The sequence below is a fragment of the Pleurodeles waltl genome, chromosome 7 (assembly GCF_031143425.1).
Source record: "Pleurodeles waltl isolate 20211129_DDA chromosome 7, aPleWal1.hap1.20221129, whole genome shotgun sequence".
NCBI classification, from domain to species: domain Eukaryota; kingdom Metazoa; phylum Chordata; class Amphibia; order Caudata; family Salamandridae; genus Pleurodeles; species Pleurodeles waltl.
The window spans coordinates 576221758-576238271 of record NC_090446.1 but is presented as its reverse complement, the minus strand read 5'-3'; the positions used below and the strand labels follow the sequence as shown (position 1 = coordinate 576238271).

Genomic DNA, 16514 nt, shown 5'->3' with positions numbered 1-16514 from the left:
TTTTGTGTGCATAGGTCCGGTAGATGACATCCGTGACCCCATTTTATGGGTGGGTCACTTCAGAGTGTGACCAACCCCCTTTTAGGATTACTTAGGGCTCCCTCGTCGATGGGTCCTCAGATTCATCGAGGAAGACTCACGAGGAACTCTCTGCAAGACATCTTCTGCTCCTGGCCTCTGGAACTGCTTCTGGTCTGCTTTGGAACAGAAACACACCTGCTTCTGGTGGAAAGGCTCCCATTGCAATATTGTTTCCCCGGATGCTGCAAGAATTATGCAACATCTAAGGCTGTGCATCCTCCAGGGTCACAAGGACTCTGTTTACATCTGGAAGCATGAAGGAATATCCCTTGGAGTGAAGGAGTCACTCCGCTGCATCCGCAGGCACCTCAAAACAATGTCAACCAGCTGCTGGGGTCTGCTGTTTCACGGACATCGAAAGGCTCTGCTTCACAGGTGGTGGGTCTGTGGCTTCCTCTGGGTTCTGCTTGTTTTCCGACCAACTTGGGAGGCTGTGGGCCCCTGCTCCTGCCACTGGATTGGAACCCCTGTGCACTGTGGCTGTTGCTCTTGACAAGGCTTGTTGACTCTTCCTCCAGGATCTCTTCAGGCACAAAGAAGCCTCGGCCTCCAGCACTTGGCAACTCGAAGATCAGCCCCAGTCCTGCAACTCCTGCGACGTGGGACCTTTGTTTTTTGGTGCTTCTGAGGCCTCCTTGTGACTTTCTGTGTCCATTGCCTGTGGGTCACTAGTGGGGGCTCCAGTGACTTCTGCTGACCTTCCTGCTGCGGAGGGCCAGCCCTGACGCCCCTCCTGGGTAGAGTCTCCTGAATCTTGCTGGTCTCTAATACTTTGCAAATACTTCTTCCGCTCCTGCTTGCATTTGCCAGTACTTGTTGGTGACCTGGCTGGTCACTGACCCTTCTGCAATCTGGCGACCATTGAGGGACAGCAAGTAGGTGACTCCTGGGATCTTCTGCAGCTTCTGGACCCCTTAGCTGGACTTTTTCTTCCACCGACTTGCAGGAACTTCATCTCTAGGAGGGTGGGCATTGCAATCTGCACCACCTGGGCACCTCCAAGGGTGCTGGACTCTGTCCCCTTCCTTTGCAGGTCCTCCACATCCGGAATCCATCCCTGGGTCCACCAGCCTGGTCCACGGGTCGTGACAGCAGCTGAACAATCTGAGGCTTCCTCTGACTTCAGAGAGAGTCCCTTCTCACCTCTGTATCCGGGTCCCTGGTGTAGGTACTTCTATCTTCTGGGTATCATGGAGTAGGGACACTCTTCATCCTACCTCTTGTCTGCTGGTTTCCTCTGGTTTCCTCTGGTCCACTGGGAAGGATCCTGAATTCCAGAAACTCTAACCACTACTCTCTGTGTTAGCCTATGGGACCACTGGGTAGGTAACTACCTTACAGATGGTCGCTGGGAACACTTACCATACCTCGGGTGTTTCTATCTGCCCCCAGCTAACTACCACACTTACCTTGGTTGGGTTCACTATTTCACATTCCACTTTTTTTGTATGTAGTTTGGCCCTCCCATAGGGTCCTGTGCATTTTTATGCTATTTCTGTTGACTATTTTGTGTACTTATTGTGTATATGTATCTCCAAAGGGAGATATACCAATGCTACTCTAGTAGTAGTGCTGTAATAAAGTATCCGTTATCTTTGCAACACTTGTGTGGTTCTTTCTTGTGAGTGGGTTACTGTCTGACTACTGTGGTATTGCAGGTGCTTTACATTCCTCCAGGATAAGCTTCAGCTGTTCACCTTAGCTACCCCTAGAGAGCTTTTGCTATCTGGACACCTATTCACTATCACTAATAGTTGCCTTGACTCAGTATATGGTGCCACCCCATAGGTGTACACCATAAACTGAGCCAGCCTCCTACATTCATTTTTTCACAAAAATGTAAAATATATACAGGTAAATACAGATAAAATTAGCAAAAAATCAATATGGATAAATATAGATGTAAATGTAAAATATTAAATACCATAAAACTGGGAGACCTAGATATAGCTCAATGAAACCAACAGAAAAGGGCGTGTAGACAAGCTTGCCGGCATAACAGATTTTGTCAAAAATGAAATACCATAAAACTGTGAGCCGTAGATATAGCTCAATGAAACCAAAAGAAAGGGCGTGTAGATAAGCTTGGTGTCATAACAGATTTTTTTATACAAGACCCTAAAGCAAATTTCTTAGTAATCTTACAAACTAAAGTGAGCTCCATCAGGGATGCTAGATCAAATATATGTCTGGGCCTGAAGAAAACGTTTTATCGAGTTTGAAATAACATGTAAACATATGGTGGGGAAAATAACCTCCTAGATGATAACATTGCCTCTTTTAAAAGAGAAAAATCCATTCAACCTTTTAATGTATTAAGGGACTATCAGGGTGTTCAGTGTCAGAACTTGTCAGCCTGATTTAAGGACCAGGTGAGGAGAAGCAATGTTCTGGTGACTCTGCAGCCTCTAAGACACATGAAATCCTTACTATTTGAATATCAGAGATTGGCAAGGATGAGCTTGTTTCCTCGTCCCTTCAGAACATCCCAAAGGTCTGCATTACAGTGTAGAAGCCTAAGCCTTAAAAAAAACATGAGCAACTACAGAATGGTTCTGAGCGCTATGAAGCATTAGTATGTTTCTGGAGAGAACAGAAGAACCAGACTGCATCATAGCTCCCCTGTCATCCTTAGGCAACAGAGAGAGGCTTGGAACCATTACTGACTCTAGTAAGCTGGAGCAACAAGGACCCTTGTCTCTATGGAACTTGATAGTGTAGCAGGAGCTTTCTCACAAATATGACAAAGAAAAGCAAACTCAATTTTGGAAATACATTGCATCCATTTACAACTCCAAGGTTCTTTCAACAACTGAATTTCCCATACCACTTTGGTTGACTAAGGATTGTGGGAAAACCTAAAGGCAATTGAAGAAACATGATAGAGTCTCTGGACCATACATGATTCTATAAGAGAGTCAATCTCATCTTTTGTAGATACAAAATATACTTCTCCTTTAGATGGCTCAACATCACATGCCCCCGAATGAGGTGGAAGGCTTAAAATGTATCCCTAAGGTGCGAAGCTTCGGTTTACAATTTTGCTTGCTATAATCTAAGGAGACTGAACTAAAAAAAAGTTTTTGAATGAAAAAATGAGCCTCTCAGATTTGTCCCACTAGAGTTGTCAGATACATTTTCCTAGTTTGCAGCATATTTCTCAACCAAGCAGATTTGTTAAACAGGTGCTCAGAAAAAGTATTTTGCATTTGGAAAGCAGAAACATAAAAGTTGTTGACAGGAAAGTAAGCTCATTGTAGGAAATCCATCTTTTCTGGTCACTCCAGATTTTTTGCCTCTTTCTGGAACCTATACTGTTGCTGATCTTTGAACTGTACACACTTTACCCTGCTAACCAGAAGTAAGGTGTATGTGCTCCCCCTTAAAAATGGATGAATTGGCATATTTAACTTCTTGTAAGTCCCTAGTATATGGTACAAAGTGTACCCATGGCATGGAAGTTAAATGCCGCCAGTGGACTGCAGCACATATTGTACCATCCACTACAGTGGCAGTGCAAACGGCTTCAGGACTATGAAAATCTTAAAATGCATCTACAACCATAGTGGGAAGAGATACAGACTTAAGGAGCAAAAGTGCTCAATTTGTGTCCACAAGCTGACTGCCCAGGCCGCATCACCAACCCCGGACATTATTTAAACTGCCAATAAAAGGTTAAAGTGCATGTGCGGGCATATATAAAAAAAAAAAAGCTTAGGGGCATTAATACTCAGTTTAGGTCCACAGACTGCCCGGGCCACAATCACCACGCAGGACAAATGCCTGGCTCTCACCACATCCGTGATGGGTGCTGTAGGGAGCCGCGGGTCTCCTCCTTGCAGTCTCCAACAGAAGAAAATATTGTGAAGGACTGAGGCACCCACAAAACAAATGTAAATAAAGGAAAAGTGTAGCTTGCTCCATCATGGCCTCATAGAATAGGGGCTGTCTTTAGGAAGCCCATGGGGCCCCTGGGTTTACACCTGCCGCACCCAACAAAACAAACAAGCTGTAGGTGTCCCATGTGGGACTGGAATACCCACAAAAAAATAAAATACAAACAAATGGGAAGGAATAAATGACAGGCTGGACCTGTTCCTTTCCAGTTGCTGCTACTGGAAAGGAACACTCCATAATGCCCTTCATGGGCCAATTAACATATTTTGTGGTTCATGGCAGTGCCCCTATCTGGGCAGGGGCACAACCAGCATGTTCTTTAAGTTTAGGGGGGGGCTGCACAGAGTGCAGCAGCCCCCCAGAAATTATTTTGAAATATTAACCTCATGTTTCCTGGGATCTATACAACATGCCCCTAAGATATTTCATGACTTACCCTAATGTAACTATAACTCGTACCCTCACCATGCACAGCTAATAACCCCATATATTACATTACTCATGCCATGATGTATAAGATCACAGATAACATCACTGCAAAGTTTTAAATGACATCATTGATAACAAGACTGTGCACAAGTTATATGTGCTAGACACATAGGTGGAGGTACTCGGTATTCATGAACATAAATGAAGAATGCATCATTGAAGAATTAGTGTGACTACTAGATGATTATGTGGCCCCTATAGGGTTGTTCAATTCAGGTCAATACAGCTACAAGACTCTCTCATGATGCCATATAAGCCCAAAAGAGCAGGTATTTTTCTTACCCCAAGTGATCAGCCCATCCTGACACTATTTGTATGAATCTGGACAACTGACATCTCTCTCGCCACCACTGCATAAGAACCTTCTCTAGGGTGAGTTGCACTAGATGACACAGCATGACTGCAAGCCAGAAGTGACATAGTGAGACTAATAACCAGTGACATGAAGCATGATGTATGTGTATCATAGGATGCAGCTCTCTTTGAAGGCAGCAAAGCAGAAAATGTCACCTTGGAGCAGAGAATGTGCAGTTAGTCATAAAGCAAGCCATCAGAATGTAAGATGCTTATGCTTGCTTCCTCTCTGCCACTGCCGGATCAGCCCTTATCTATACTAATTTCCTTGACAACTACAAATTTACCCTACCTCTGCATTTCACTTATCTGCTTTGCCAAATACGCCCTTCTGTAAGTGAAAAAGGGCAGGGAGTACCATGATCACTCACCGGAGACAATGCAGCACTAAATCCACCGGAGGACAACTCCATCACAAAGGAACTTGCATTGCTGGTACCTTCCAAAAAAAACAAAGGAGGAGTGTTAAAACTGGAGACACAGGTTCAGTCATTTGTAACTCAGTAACATTGAAGGAATGCAAAGACCTGTTTGCTACTCTTGATGGGAAAGTTGAGGGTGACATGAAATTGCTAAAGGTTGTAAAGGGTTCCTGACCTTAGTGACATCGTAGAGAGTTCAACCAAGAAGAAGAACCCTCACCAGTGTTTGTGGTATGTATTCCCTATATTCTACAACAGAGATCTTCAAAATTGTTTTGCTCTGAGCCCCTCCTAAGCAAAATATTTTAAAGGTGTGTTCCCACTTCCAAGCTTTATGGCAAAGATTGGGGGAGTGGGAGTGGCAGGGCTGAGTGCAGCGATGGTTTTGTTGTAGGTCATAATCCACAATAAATGTAAGACTTATAAAAGAGCAAACACATCAAACAAAAACAGAAATGAACGAAAAAGAACTCTGTTCTCATAAAAGGGTATTGTGAGCCCCTCACACTTCCAGCCCCCAATGCTACTGCACTGCTAATGAAGCCTGTGGCCTTGAGTAGCAGGTTATCTCCTCTGCCTCTCTCACCACTTTCCCACCATGCCTGAAGATCACTTCAGTCTTGAAACAGGCTCTCTGTCCCTTTCAGACAAAAAATGAGTTCTCACACTTTCCACCGATTTTTCCAGCAATATTGCTCTTGGTCTTAATACTAGCAAGGAAAATTAGCCTCCCCCCCTTTTTTTAAAGAAAGACCGTCTTAATTGTGAGGCAAAGGACCTCCCAGACCCCTGAACCCTAGTGCCACTGAAGCGCCTTCACTAATGATATCTACTGCCTTGAGAAGCGGGCTGTCTCCTCTGCCCTTTTTTAAACAATAGGCTCCCATCTTGCCTCATTCCTCTGCATTTCATCTCTCTAACGCCCAAACTAAGGTGTCTCATCTGCTTTGATTTTCCCCTGTCCTGGGCTATTGCCAAGAAGCCCAGAGCAACACTAGCACACCATGTGTGCACTGGGCCACAATGCAAAGAAGGAAGGATAGCAAAACAGCCATCATTGGGGTTTAGTTGACCTCTCCTGTCACTTAGCCCTTATGACATTGCAGCTGCAGCACCAATAATACCTGAAACTCTGTGAAGCCGGCTGCCTGCTCTGCCTCCTCCACTGGGCCATGACTCATAAGCCTGAGGCACAAAGCTGGCTTTCTGCCCTTTTGTGTGAAAAAAAGCAAAAAGACCAACATTCTAACCCCTGTTGCTTGCGTCCTGTTCCATGCACAGCAATGGTGACCTAGGCCCTAATACTAGCAAGACAAATGCCCCCTATTCACCATTCTGGCAGTAAGATAGACTAATTGGAGATTAGTGGCCTCTCATGCTAATTACTTCAGTACTGCAGCACCTACTGCACTAATAGTCCTGTTGTCACTTTAAAAAACATAAATTTAAAAAAATAAACATATCTCCCCTTCTCCGGGACATCTCTCTGAGTAATTTGTCTCCGTCCATTTGTAGCCACAAAATGAGCCTCCTTTGACACTATACATGGATCTTTTTCTTTTTCTACTATTTCTCTGGGGGCTAAGGAGTCTGGAGGATCTGTCCTCTGCATCTGAATTCAAACCTGCAGGCCTCCTCCCTGCCACCCTCTGGATGCACCCTTTTACTAAAACAACAGCATCTGAAATGTTAAAGTTGAACTTGAGATGCCTCTGCCTGAAAGTGAAAGGAAGAGACTTCTGTGCTGTGAAGCTTAGGGTAAGACTGAAAACCCAAAAAGAAACAAGCCTTGTCACCAGGGTGGCTGCTACTTGGAAGAAATGCAAATGTGTGGAATTTGTTAATCACCAAGTATAGAAGCTGCTTGGGAACAGTAGCGGTTTTAATCGGATTCACTTATATATAACATATATAAATATATACTCACTAAAAAGGGACGTTATATTTAGGTTCAGATTTACCACACACAAAACCATAGAAATTCAGCAGTTATGGTTATCCATATCTCAAGAAACTATAATTCGAGCCCTAAGATAACTATAACTCGTGCCCTCTCCATGCACAGTTTTCTCATCAATAATTTCAAATGTTGCAGTGATATTATCAATGGTGTGATAGAAGATGCCATGAGTGATGTAATATGTGAGGTAATTAGCAAGGCATGGCGAGGGCGAAAGTTATAGTTGCCTTAGGGCACGTGTTATAGTATCTTGAGATGAGTATAACTATAACTGCTGAATTTCTATAGTTTTGTGTCTGTAAAATCTGAAGCTAATTATAACATTCCAGTAACCTTTGGTTTTTAGTGAATTTCTAAGATTTTTTTCATTCTATTCCCTAACTATAACACCCCTGTAACATTTGTCTTTTTCAGTGAATCTTTTAATGTAAAGTAATATTGAATTACCATACGTTCATCCAACCGCCACTGTGCACGGCCAAAGGCCATGTGCAGCATGGCACTGGCTACAGGGCCAGGCCCTGCGGCCAACCCCCTGCATGCAGCCAACCCCTTGCAGTGAGTCTGTGAGTGGGTGTTTGAGTGGCTGTGTGGGTGTGTGCCTGGGTGTTTGTGGTTGTGTGGGTGTTAAGTGGGTGTGTGAGTGTATGATAGGTGTATGAGTGCGTGAGTGAGGGTCTGTGTGTGTCTGTGAGTGGTGGTTTTGTGGGGTGGGTCAATGGGTGGGTGTGTGAGTGGCTGTATGGGTGTGTGACTGGGTGTTTGTGGTTGTGTTAGTGTGTAAGTGGGTGTGTGAGTGCATGAGTGCGTGTGTGAGTGTGTGTGTGAGGGTCTGTGTGGGTCTGTGAGTGGGTGTGCGAGTAGTTTTGTGGGTCTGTGAGTGGGTATGTGAGTGGCTGTATGGGAGTGTGAGAGGGTGCGTGAGTGGTTGTGTTAGGTGTAGTGGGTGTGAGTGTGGGTGATGGTGTGTGACTGGGTGTGGTAGTGGTTTTGTGGGTCTTTCAGTGGGTGTGTGAGTGACTATGGGTGTTTGAGTGGCTGTATAGGTGTGGGAGTAGCTGTGTGAGTCTGTGACTGGGTGTGATAGTGGTTTTGTGGTTCTGTGAGTGGGTCTTTGAATGGGTGTGCACTAGTGAGTAGTTTTTTTTTTTTAATTGGGGTCTGGATCTGCTGATCCATTGAAGATTTACCCGGGAGGGCCGCGGTGAGCACAATGGAGGATCCGCGGATCCTCACATGTGCCCCCCCAAAAAAGATTTGGGGCAATTACTTACCCATGAGGGCTCCCTTACAGACCAAACCTTCAGATCCATGGGTTCAGGATACCTCTATCCTGAACTCTTATATCCTATTTAATCTTTATTTCCTATCCCCGCCCTTGGGAACCGTGTCCTGATTGACAATATGGCGGCCACAACTTTTCTCTTGGATTGCGGTTAGCCTATCACAGCACTGCTGTTAGTGCGTGGATCTGAGGATCTACGAGCGTGTATTCGCGTCTCTAGATATACATAAATCTTTTTTCTTGATTAACTACAAAACTACTGAACAGATTTACACCAAATTACAAAAAGAGATCTTTCTGGACCTAGATCTAGTTTTCTGCTAAATTTGGTGTAATTCCGTTGAGTGGTACAGGCTGTAGTTGTGTCCAAAATCCCAATGGGAAATTCCATGGGGAAAATGTGTTTTGCCCCCACACCCCTTTTTATCGACCCCGCTTGACAACTCACGCTGAAACTTTCCAGGCAGCAGCTGAAGTGAGTGCCAAACTTGTTTTGAATCTTTCGTGAAGATTCATCTTACATATTCACAGCGCTTTCTTTTATGGGCTGGGAACTTCTAGCACGATAAATCCACAAGTTGATATTCCCCACTTTCCCAACCAGGTTGCAATTATGTGACTTTCTGGTCACACACAGACATCTGCACTGATCTCATTAGTCAACTGAGTTTCGCAACGTAAAAGGGTACATTTCCCACTGATTAGTTTAACTTGCATTTATTTTTCTTTTAAGGTGTATGCAAGTTGGTTTATTTGCAGTTACCAAAAGATGACAAAATAACACAATAGTTAAAGAATACTTTTTTCTTTTTTGGCCGGGTCTTTGACCTTCTCACCACATGCACTGACCCTGCCTTAGGTCCCTCAGAAATACAATTCCACAGGTTTTTTGAGGACCCCATGCTCTACATGTAAATGAAGACAGGCTGTAAACGGCCCAAATAGGTCTGTGCTTCCATGACATCTTCATTACAAAAAGACAGTGATACTTATCTTTCAGAAAGACTGAAACATGACACATGCTGCCTTTCCCAGTCATAATAATGTAGAGGTTTTAACAGCGAATGTAAAATAAACAAAGGCCTACAAGGTTGGTCCAGTACTAATTTATTGCCCTTTTAACACACACAGTTCTTGGAATGTTTGGAAGATATGCTCGTTCATCTGGCAACTGGGTTTGATGAAACTCTGCTGCTAGATGATTTTAATCTACATGTGGATGACACTTAGGCCCATATTTATACTTTTTTAGCGCCGCATTTACGTCACTTTTTACACAAAAGCAGTGCAAACTTACAAGATACAATTGTATTTTGTAAGTTTGTGCAGCTTTTGCGTCAAAATGCGGCACTAAAAAAGAATAAATATGGGCCTTAGGGTACTAGCCCCTTCTATAAGCACCTTTCACCTGTTGACGTCTTCATTCAATGTATACCTTACCCTCTAACTCAGTGGATTAAAAGATACGTCCTTTCTGTGAGTGACACACAGCTGTATTGAGATTGGGTGTATACCACTCAAGGGCTAGCAACAGAGGTTTTTTTGTGCTTCAGCAGACTGGCACGGTCATAAAATGTGCTCCCCCCTCCGCTTCTAATGCTTACAAACATAACCCTAATGGCTCCACAAGGGAACACTCCACTAATTATTACATGTGACCTGTTGTTTGCAGTGCCTGCATAAAAATGAACTAGACAGGTTCCAAATGGAGCAAAATGATAGACTGCGCAGGGACTATGTTGAGAAATTTCGATCATGGCTCCAACATGAGTTGGAAGAGCCACTACCTTCTACCGCACAGCAAAGTGGTACTGAAAATATTGTGCAGTGCATATCCATGTTTACATGATTAAGTAAGGGATTCCATTGGAATTCAGTCTCCTAAAGGAATGTTACTTTAATCTAAAGCAGTGGTTCCCAACCTGTGGTCCGGGGACCCCTAAGGGTCCGCGAAGCTTTCTCAGGGGGTCCGTGAGAGCCTAGAAAATAAATAAATATTCACAAATATTGACAAATTAAGTCCCCAGCTTCCAGTAATGACTCAGGTGGGGGTCCCCGGATTCCAGTGATGATTCAGTGGGGGTCCCTGATTTCCATTAATGTTAAAGTGGGGGTCCACAGAAATCAAAAGGTTGGGAACCACTGATCTAAAGGAATACTGCTAGCAGACGAGCTCATGTTCTTGGCTCCAAAATGTTCCTCCCTCAGCTACTGACCTAGCCCAACACTTGCGAGTTTTAAAAATCTCTGGCTAGAGTAATATAATTTTTTTAAGGTGTCATGAAATTGTCGGAAGTCATTAGCTCTTGTGCTCCCATCTTTGTTTCCATTCAGCTCTACTCTTTTTCTCATCTTTCCTACAACCTCTTTCCATTCAGTTCTCTCGACCTTTACTTACAGAATGTCTCCTTTTGCTTCTTTTCCTCCCACTCATTTTCGCTTTCCCTTCACACATCTTACTTCCATCACTTCCGCTTTCTCTAGAGCTTCCTATCAGTACTGCGTATCCTATCTCCTGCACCCCCCATTCATGCTTCCACATCTCGTGCCTGCCTGTGCTCTCCCTCCCCATTACATTTTTCTGAACAACCACAATTCTCATTCAAAGTGTCTCATTGTGAAGATGGCAGTTGGATGGTGTGGCTCAGGAAATACTTCGACCGCATTGGCGAAGGACACTCCCTTATATTATAAGTTCCTTGATATTGTGCTTTTCTGTTGAGGAAACTCCTGCCAATGTGGTTGAAGCAGCCTCAGGGTACAGATGTCTGTGATTGCAATTCCACCTTGCCTGGATTGCCAGGTGGAATTATCACAAAAGTGAGGACTGCATATATACCCGCCAAATATCCACATCATCAATGACCCTGACATCCTCGGATAAAGTATTTTCTCCCTCGCGTGACAGTGACACCGGACTCAGATACAGACAGAAATGGAGGCAGATAACCATAAACTGGTGAACAGTCCATGTCATTGTCATGACTGCCCAATCATCTTCCTGATGACAGAGCAAAGATGGCTCTGACTTTGGACTCATAGCCTTGCCCAGAACTGTTAATTAGCTGGGAACATAGACTTAGAAAGATGGACATCTGCATTCTAAATGAGTCCTGAATTTCAGTGCCTGGGTTTGGCTCTACAGCTCTTGGCCTGAACCTTTGTCTTTGATCTACAAGCCATTGTGCCAAATCACTTTAGCCTAGGTGGTAGACTCTGGTATTGTGTTTCTCACCCTCAATTGAAAACAGCTTGTTCTGGATCTCTTCGAAGACCGTCTGTAGTTTGTCGAAGCTGTCTAGAACCTTGATGTGGTCACTGGGGGGCTTGGATGCTAAGAGGTTCAGGGAACTCTTCGCCGACTCCGATTGAAAGTTGGAGCCCAGCTGTGAAAAGAGTAGAAAACTAATATTTGAGAGTTAGACCCTCGAAGAAGGTCAAGCTCAAGTGTCTTAATAATGGACAGACAGGCGCTATATAAAGGCATGTACACAGTAGTAAGGTGTGTGTACAGGCCAGATGACCCTCAATAGGATGTTTGAGCTGTGTATGTAAGGCGCTTGAGGTCCATGTGTATAGGTGTATGATGGCGCATATAAATTCAGTGCACAGGATATGTTTGTAGCGGGAGATCTTTGTAAACAGGATGTGTGAACTGTGTATGTGTGTGTGTGTGTGAGAGCGAAAGAGAGAGACAGTGAGAGAGAGATATGAGCTAGGAATTCGGGTCTGCTTTATTATAGATTATGGGGGTAATTATGACCCCGGCAGTCGGTGTTAATGAGGCAGTAGTACCACCAACAGGCTGGCGGTACATACCGCCACATTATGACATTGGCTGGTTGGCAGAAGCCAACCCGCCAATATATCCCACCGACCGCCATGGCAGTAGCAGCCGTTGGGCCGGAAATAACAATCTCCAGCACGACGGCCGCTACTGTACTGCCGGCGGTATTTTGACCCTGCCTACCGCCATGTTTTTCGTGGTGTTGGTAACGTCACGAAAACCATGGTGGTAGGCCCTACCAGTGACAGGGAATTCCTTCCCTGTCACTGGTAGGAGGCCCACCCACCCCCCTAACACTCCCCAGATGCCCCCTTATATCCACGCTTCCTCCTTCCAATCACCCACCCTCTCCATCCACACTCCCCCTTCCAATTCCCCACCCCACATACTTGCTCACTCGCAGACACACACCACGCATTCACACACACACTCACATAGGCATACATGCATTCATACATGCATGCATCCATTCATTCAAGCACACAACTGTACACACATTCATACTGACACGCATTCAGATATCTATTCATACATGCATTCTCACACATACACACACACATGCAGACAACACTACACACACATTTGCATTCACGCACACACTCACACATTCATGTACACACCCCCACACACACACAAAAAACCCCTCCACTGTCGGAAACCCAACTTACCTGCATCCAGGGGGTCTACCGGCAGGGGACAGGATGGGGCGCTGCTACCGCCAGAAGCGCCTGCCAGCAGAACACCGCCAGGCTGTATTATTTTACTTAACACCACCTGCCAGTATGGCCACAGCCGGATTTCCACCCAACTTGTGGCAGAAATCCAGCTGTGGTTATAATTTGCCGGACGGATGTTAGCTACGGTGATGGTCTTTTGGTGGCCGTTGCCGCGGTGGTAGACGGCATTTACCGCCATTGTGTTAATTAGGGTGTATGTCTGACTTAAATAAGTCTTAAGCTAGGAAGGACAGTTTTTCGACTGGCTCGATCAAGCCAAGACCAGCTTTCTGAGAAAGCTTTAAAACTTAATCAAACTGTGCCAGTAGTTTAGGTCCTTAGGCTGGCTGTCTGTACAGGTCGTGAGAGCTCTGTGTGTACCAGAATATGGTTATACATTACCCCGATGATGTACCGGAAAATGCCCATTTTGTCAGCATTTTGAACAGCATTACTGTGGAGGGATCCGTCATTCGCTTCACCGTCTGTAATAATGATCATCACTTTTTTAGCGTCTGGCCGACTGCCGTTGCTTGCAGTGAAAATATTTTTTCTGTCAGGAAGGAAAGGATAACACAATGAGCACATAAATTCAATCAACATCTGATGCTCCTACTGAAATCTAAACTCCGGTCCCTTCTGCCTCAGGAAATGTCTGGGAGGAACGTACCAAGCCATCACAGCAGTGCTTAATTTGTAGATAATAAAAATGAAAACTGTGGGGGGCATAGGGTTTCCCTTCTAGGCCTGCCAGTGCACAAGTCCTGAAAAACAGAAGTGGGGGGACTAACCAAGCTATGCAGTATGCAAGTGACATCATGGCACATGATATCACGGAGCGTGACATCGCACATGGCATCGCAGGAAGTGGCATCACAGACCATGATGTCACAGGAAGTGACATCACAAGAAGTGATATTAGATCTTCAGACCTCACACACATGTTTAGCATGGGGGGCTCAAAACATTTCTGTAGTGAGAGCTACTTCTGATCAGTGAAAATCATTGTGAGTTACTGAAGGCTAGACAACCTGTGCATTGTTACCAGACACCCCCATACCCAGCTTCATTGACTTTAAGCCTAATGTCCGTACAGCCAGATTCCATGGATTGGACAAAATACTTTGACTATGGGCACTGTGCCAGAGCTGCCATGTGTGTCAGTGAGAACATGGTCTTTGGGGATGTATGACTATGTGTGCATATGAATGGGATACATCTGCATGGTTGACTGAGAGCTTGTGTTGTATGTATTTGTGGCACAGGGCATACCTTTCACCATATGTGGCACCTTTACATGTATAACACACATATATAACCATTTAAAGTGCAGAAAAATGTTCTGCAAAAATATTCAAAATATGGAACATTTTTCCGCACTTTAAATTTCTCCCATTTAAAAAAATGACTATTTTGTCAGGTGTACATATGCCACGGAGTCTACTGGCCACTTGGAGTAAGAGACCTGCTGTTTGTAAATATGACACTTTGAAATTGGAGAAAATTAAAATGAAGAGTTAACTTAATCATTAAGGTAACTTTTTCTTTTATTTTTCTCCCATTTAACAGCATTAAGAAACATAATTTTGTTCTCAGCTCCACTACTGAGTTGACAAGGACTTATATTTAGGAGTTAAATACCTCAGCGCTTCAGTTCATCACCTCAGTTTACCAGCTCAATCTTGGGTCATAAATCTGACTGTGCACTGCTCATTAGCAGGCCCGGCTCTCTGCAACCTGAGGATAATAATTTAAAATAAACACAGTCTTTCCCTAACTTTAAAAACAAAATGTGACCCTGTGGTTGCATAAAAATAAACTCAAGGCTGTGAGCTACTCTGAAGGTGTCTGGGAGCTACTGGTAACTAGTGATCGACTGGTTGGAGACACCTGGTTTAGCAAGTCTATCATGAATCAATTTGAGTGCATTACAATATTTAACTAATGACATTTTGCGTCGGTGATGTGCCAAAAACGTGACGCAATCATGATGCAAATTCAGGGCTTAAGCTTATACATTAATTTTTTAGAACCCTGCCGCAAAGAAACTGGCAATAAGGACATGTGGCAGAAAATCTGTTCTGCTTAATTGTTTGCAAAGTCTGCATTTTAAAATATCTTATGAGGTTAAGACACCTGCTGCAGAGATCGTTGTATGCCTAGTAAATCTCAGGGAATAACAATAATAGCAGGATTTCTGGCGAGATCTGTGTTTTGTCTAGTCCTAGTTTAAACCACAGTAGCTTAGTGGGTTAATATGTTTCCTGCAAAGCACATTATGTAACATAAAGGTGACAGATTTTTATTTTAGGAAAACTGGGTTACTGCTTTTAACACAGAGATCAATTTTGTTAGTTGCTGTTTATAATTTGTAATAGCACAGTAAGCTATGAAGGACATGTGACTCCTACACCTTATAACCCTCACTGTCATATGTAGCACACCCTGGACAATGATTTACACACATATGATTTATTGTCATTGTATAATGTGTACATGTGATTTAAAGTGCTCTGACACCCTCCATTTAGATGATTAGCACTAGAGGAATAAAACAAAATAATGGTATTTAAATTATTATATGTGTAAATACAGGGATGGACCAACATATCTGAAATTGTTACAGTGCATGCATATGTCTTATATACAAGAACCAAAGAAAGTCAAAAGTTTGCCTCTCTTAACTACCTGTGAAGTGATAAACTGCGTGCCTTTGTTTCCCATTCATTGAATTTAGGTGTGAGGCTCCCGATAGCTCCCAACCAGGATATTCCAGCAAAAGGAAGCCTGATGGCCCTTAACGTTGGTCTTTGTTATGGGCCCAGATGGAATCTGGTAAGCTCCTTCCCCGCCTGCACCGCCTGCATGCTGCTGCTTGTATCGAATGCAGACAATGTGTAGGAATAGCTGAATGTGTCCCGGTGTCTAAATATTAAGCTGGGACAGGTTTATTATATTTCTGTGGGGCCCAACCTCTTGGCAGAATAGACGGCATCTACTCTGTGAAAAAAGTGGGTAGACGCTGTCTACCCACGTCTCCCCTCGACTCGTGCCCTGATGCAACTATCAATTTTAATAAACTCCTCTCAGTGCAGTAAGATAATCTATGTACTAAGGTGATATGCTTCACGTGTTAAAGAAATACACAATTTTTGAATTTCGGTGCAACGCTATCATATTTTTACATGATATCTGAGGCCGGGGGCACCAACCCACCCAGTGGTGGCCCTCCTCCTGCATTTCCACAACAGGGATTTCCTTCTCTAGCAGACCCGCAATAACAGCCCACTTGTGGTGGAGAATGCTAAGGTATCTCCCTATCCTGACTTTACTCTCCAAGTTACAACTCAGAGGGCTTCGCTCACTGCAGTTAAGAAGAGGTTTTGCGAGCTGGGGCTGCTCTATTCTTGTTTTTCCTGGCCCAACTGAAAATACAGGCGGAGGACAAGTTTTGTTTTTTCACGGATTCTGTTTCAGCACGGGACTGGCTGGAACTCTACAATAGGCAGACAGTGCGGCTGAG

The 16514-nt window shown here is 44.1% G+C and overlaps 1 protein-coding gene across 1 annotated transcript in view; it reads right to left on the bottom strand.

Moving 5' to 3' along the window:
* ITGAL (integrin subunit alpha L) overlaps nt 1-16514 on the bottom strand; it is a 448305-nt gene that overhangs the window by 234772 nt on the left and 197019 nt on the right. Inside the window, exons 8-10 of the mRNA XM_069244383.1 lie at nt 13394-13544; nt 11724-11874; nt 5193-5260 (exon numbers count right to left, since the gene is read on the bottom strand). Of these exons, the coding sequence (XP_069100484.1) occupies nt 5193-5260; nt 11724-11874; nt 13394-13544 (370 nt within the window). The remainder of the gene's footprint in view (nt 1-5192; nt 5261-11723; nt 11875-13393; nt 13545-16514) is intronic.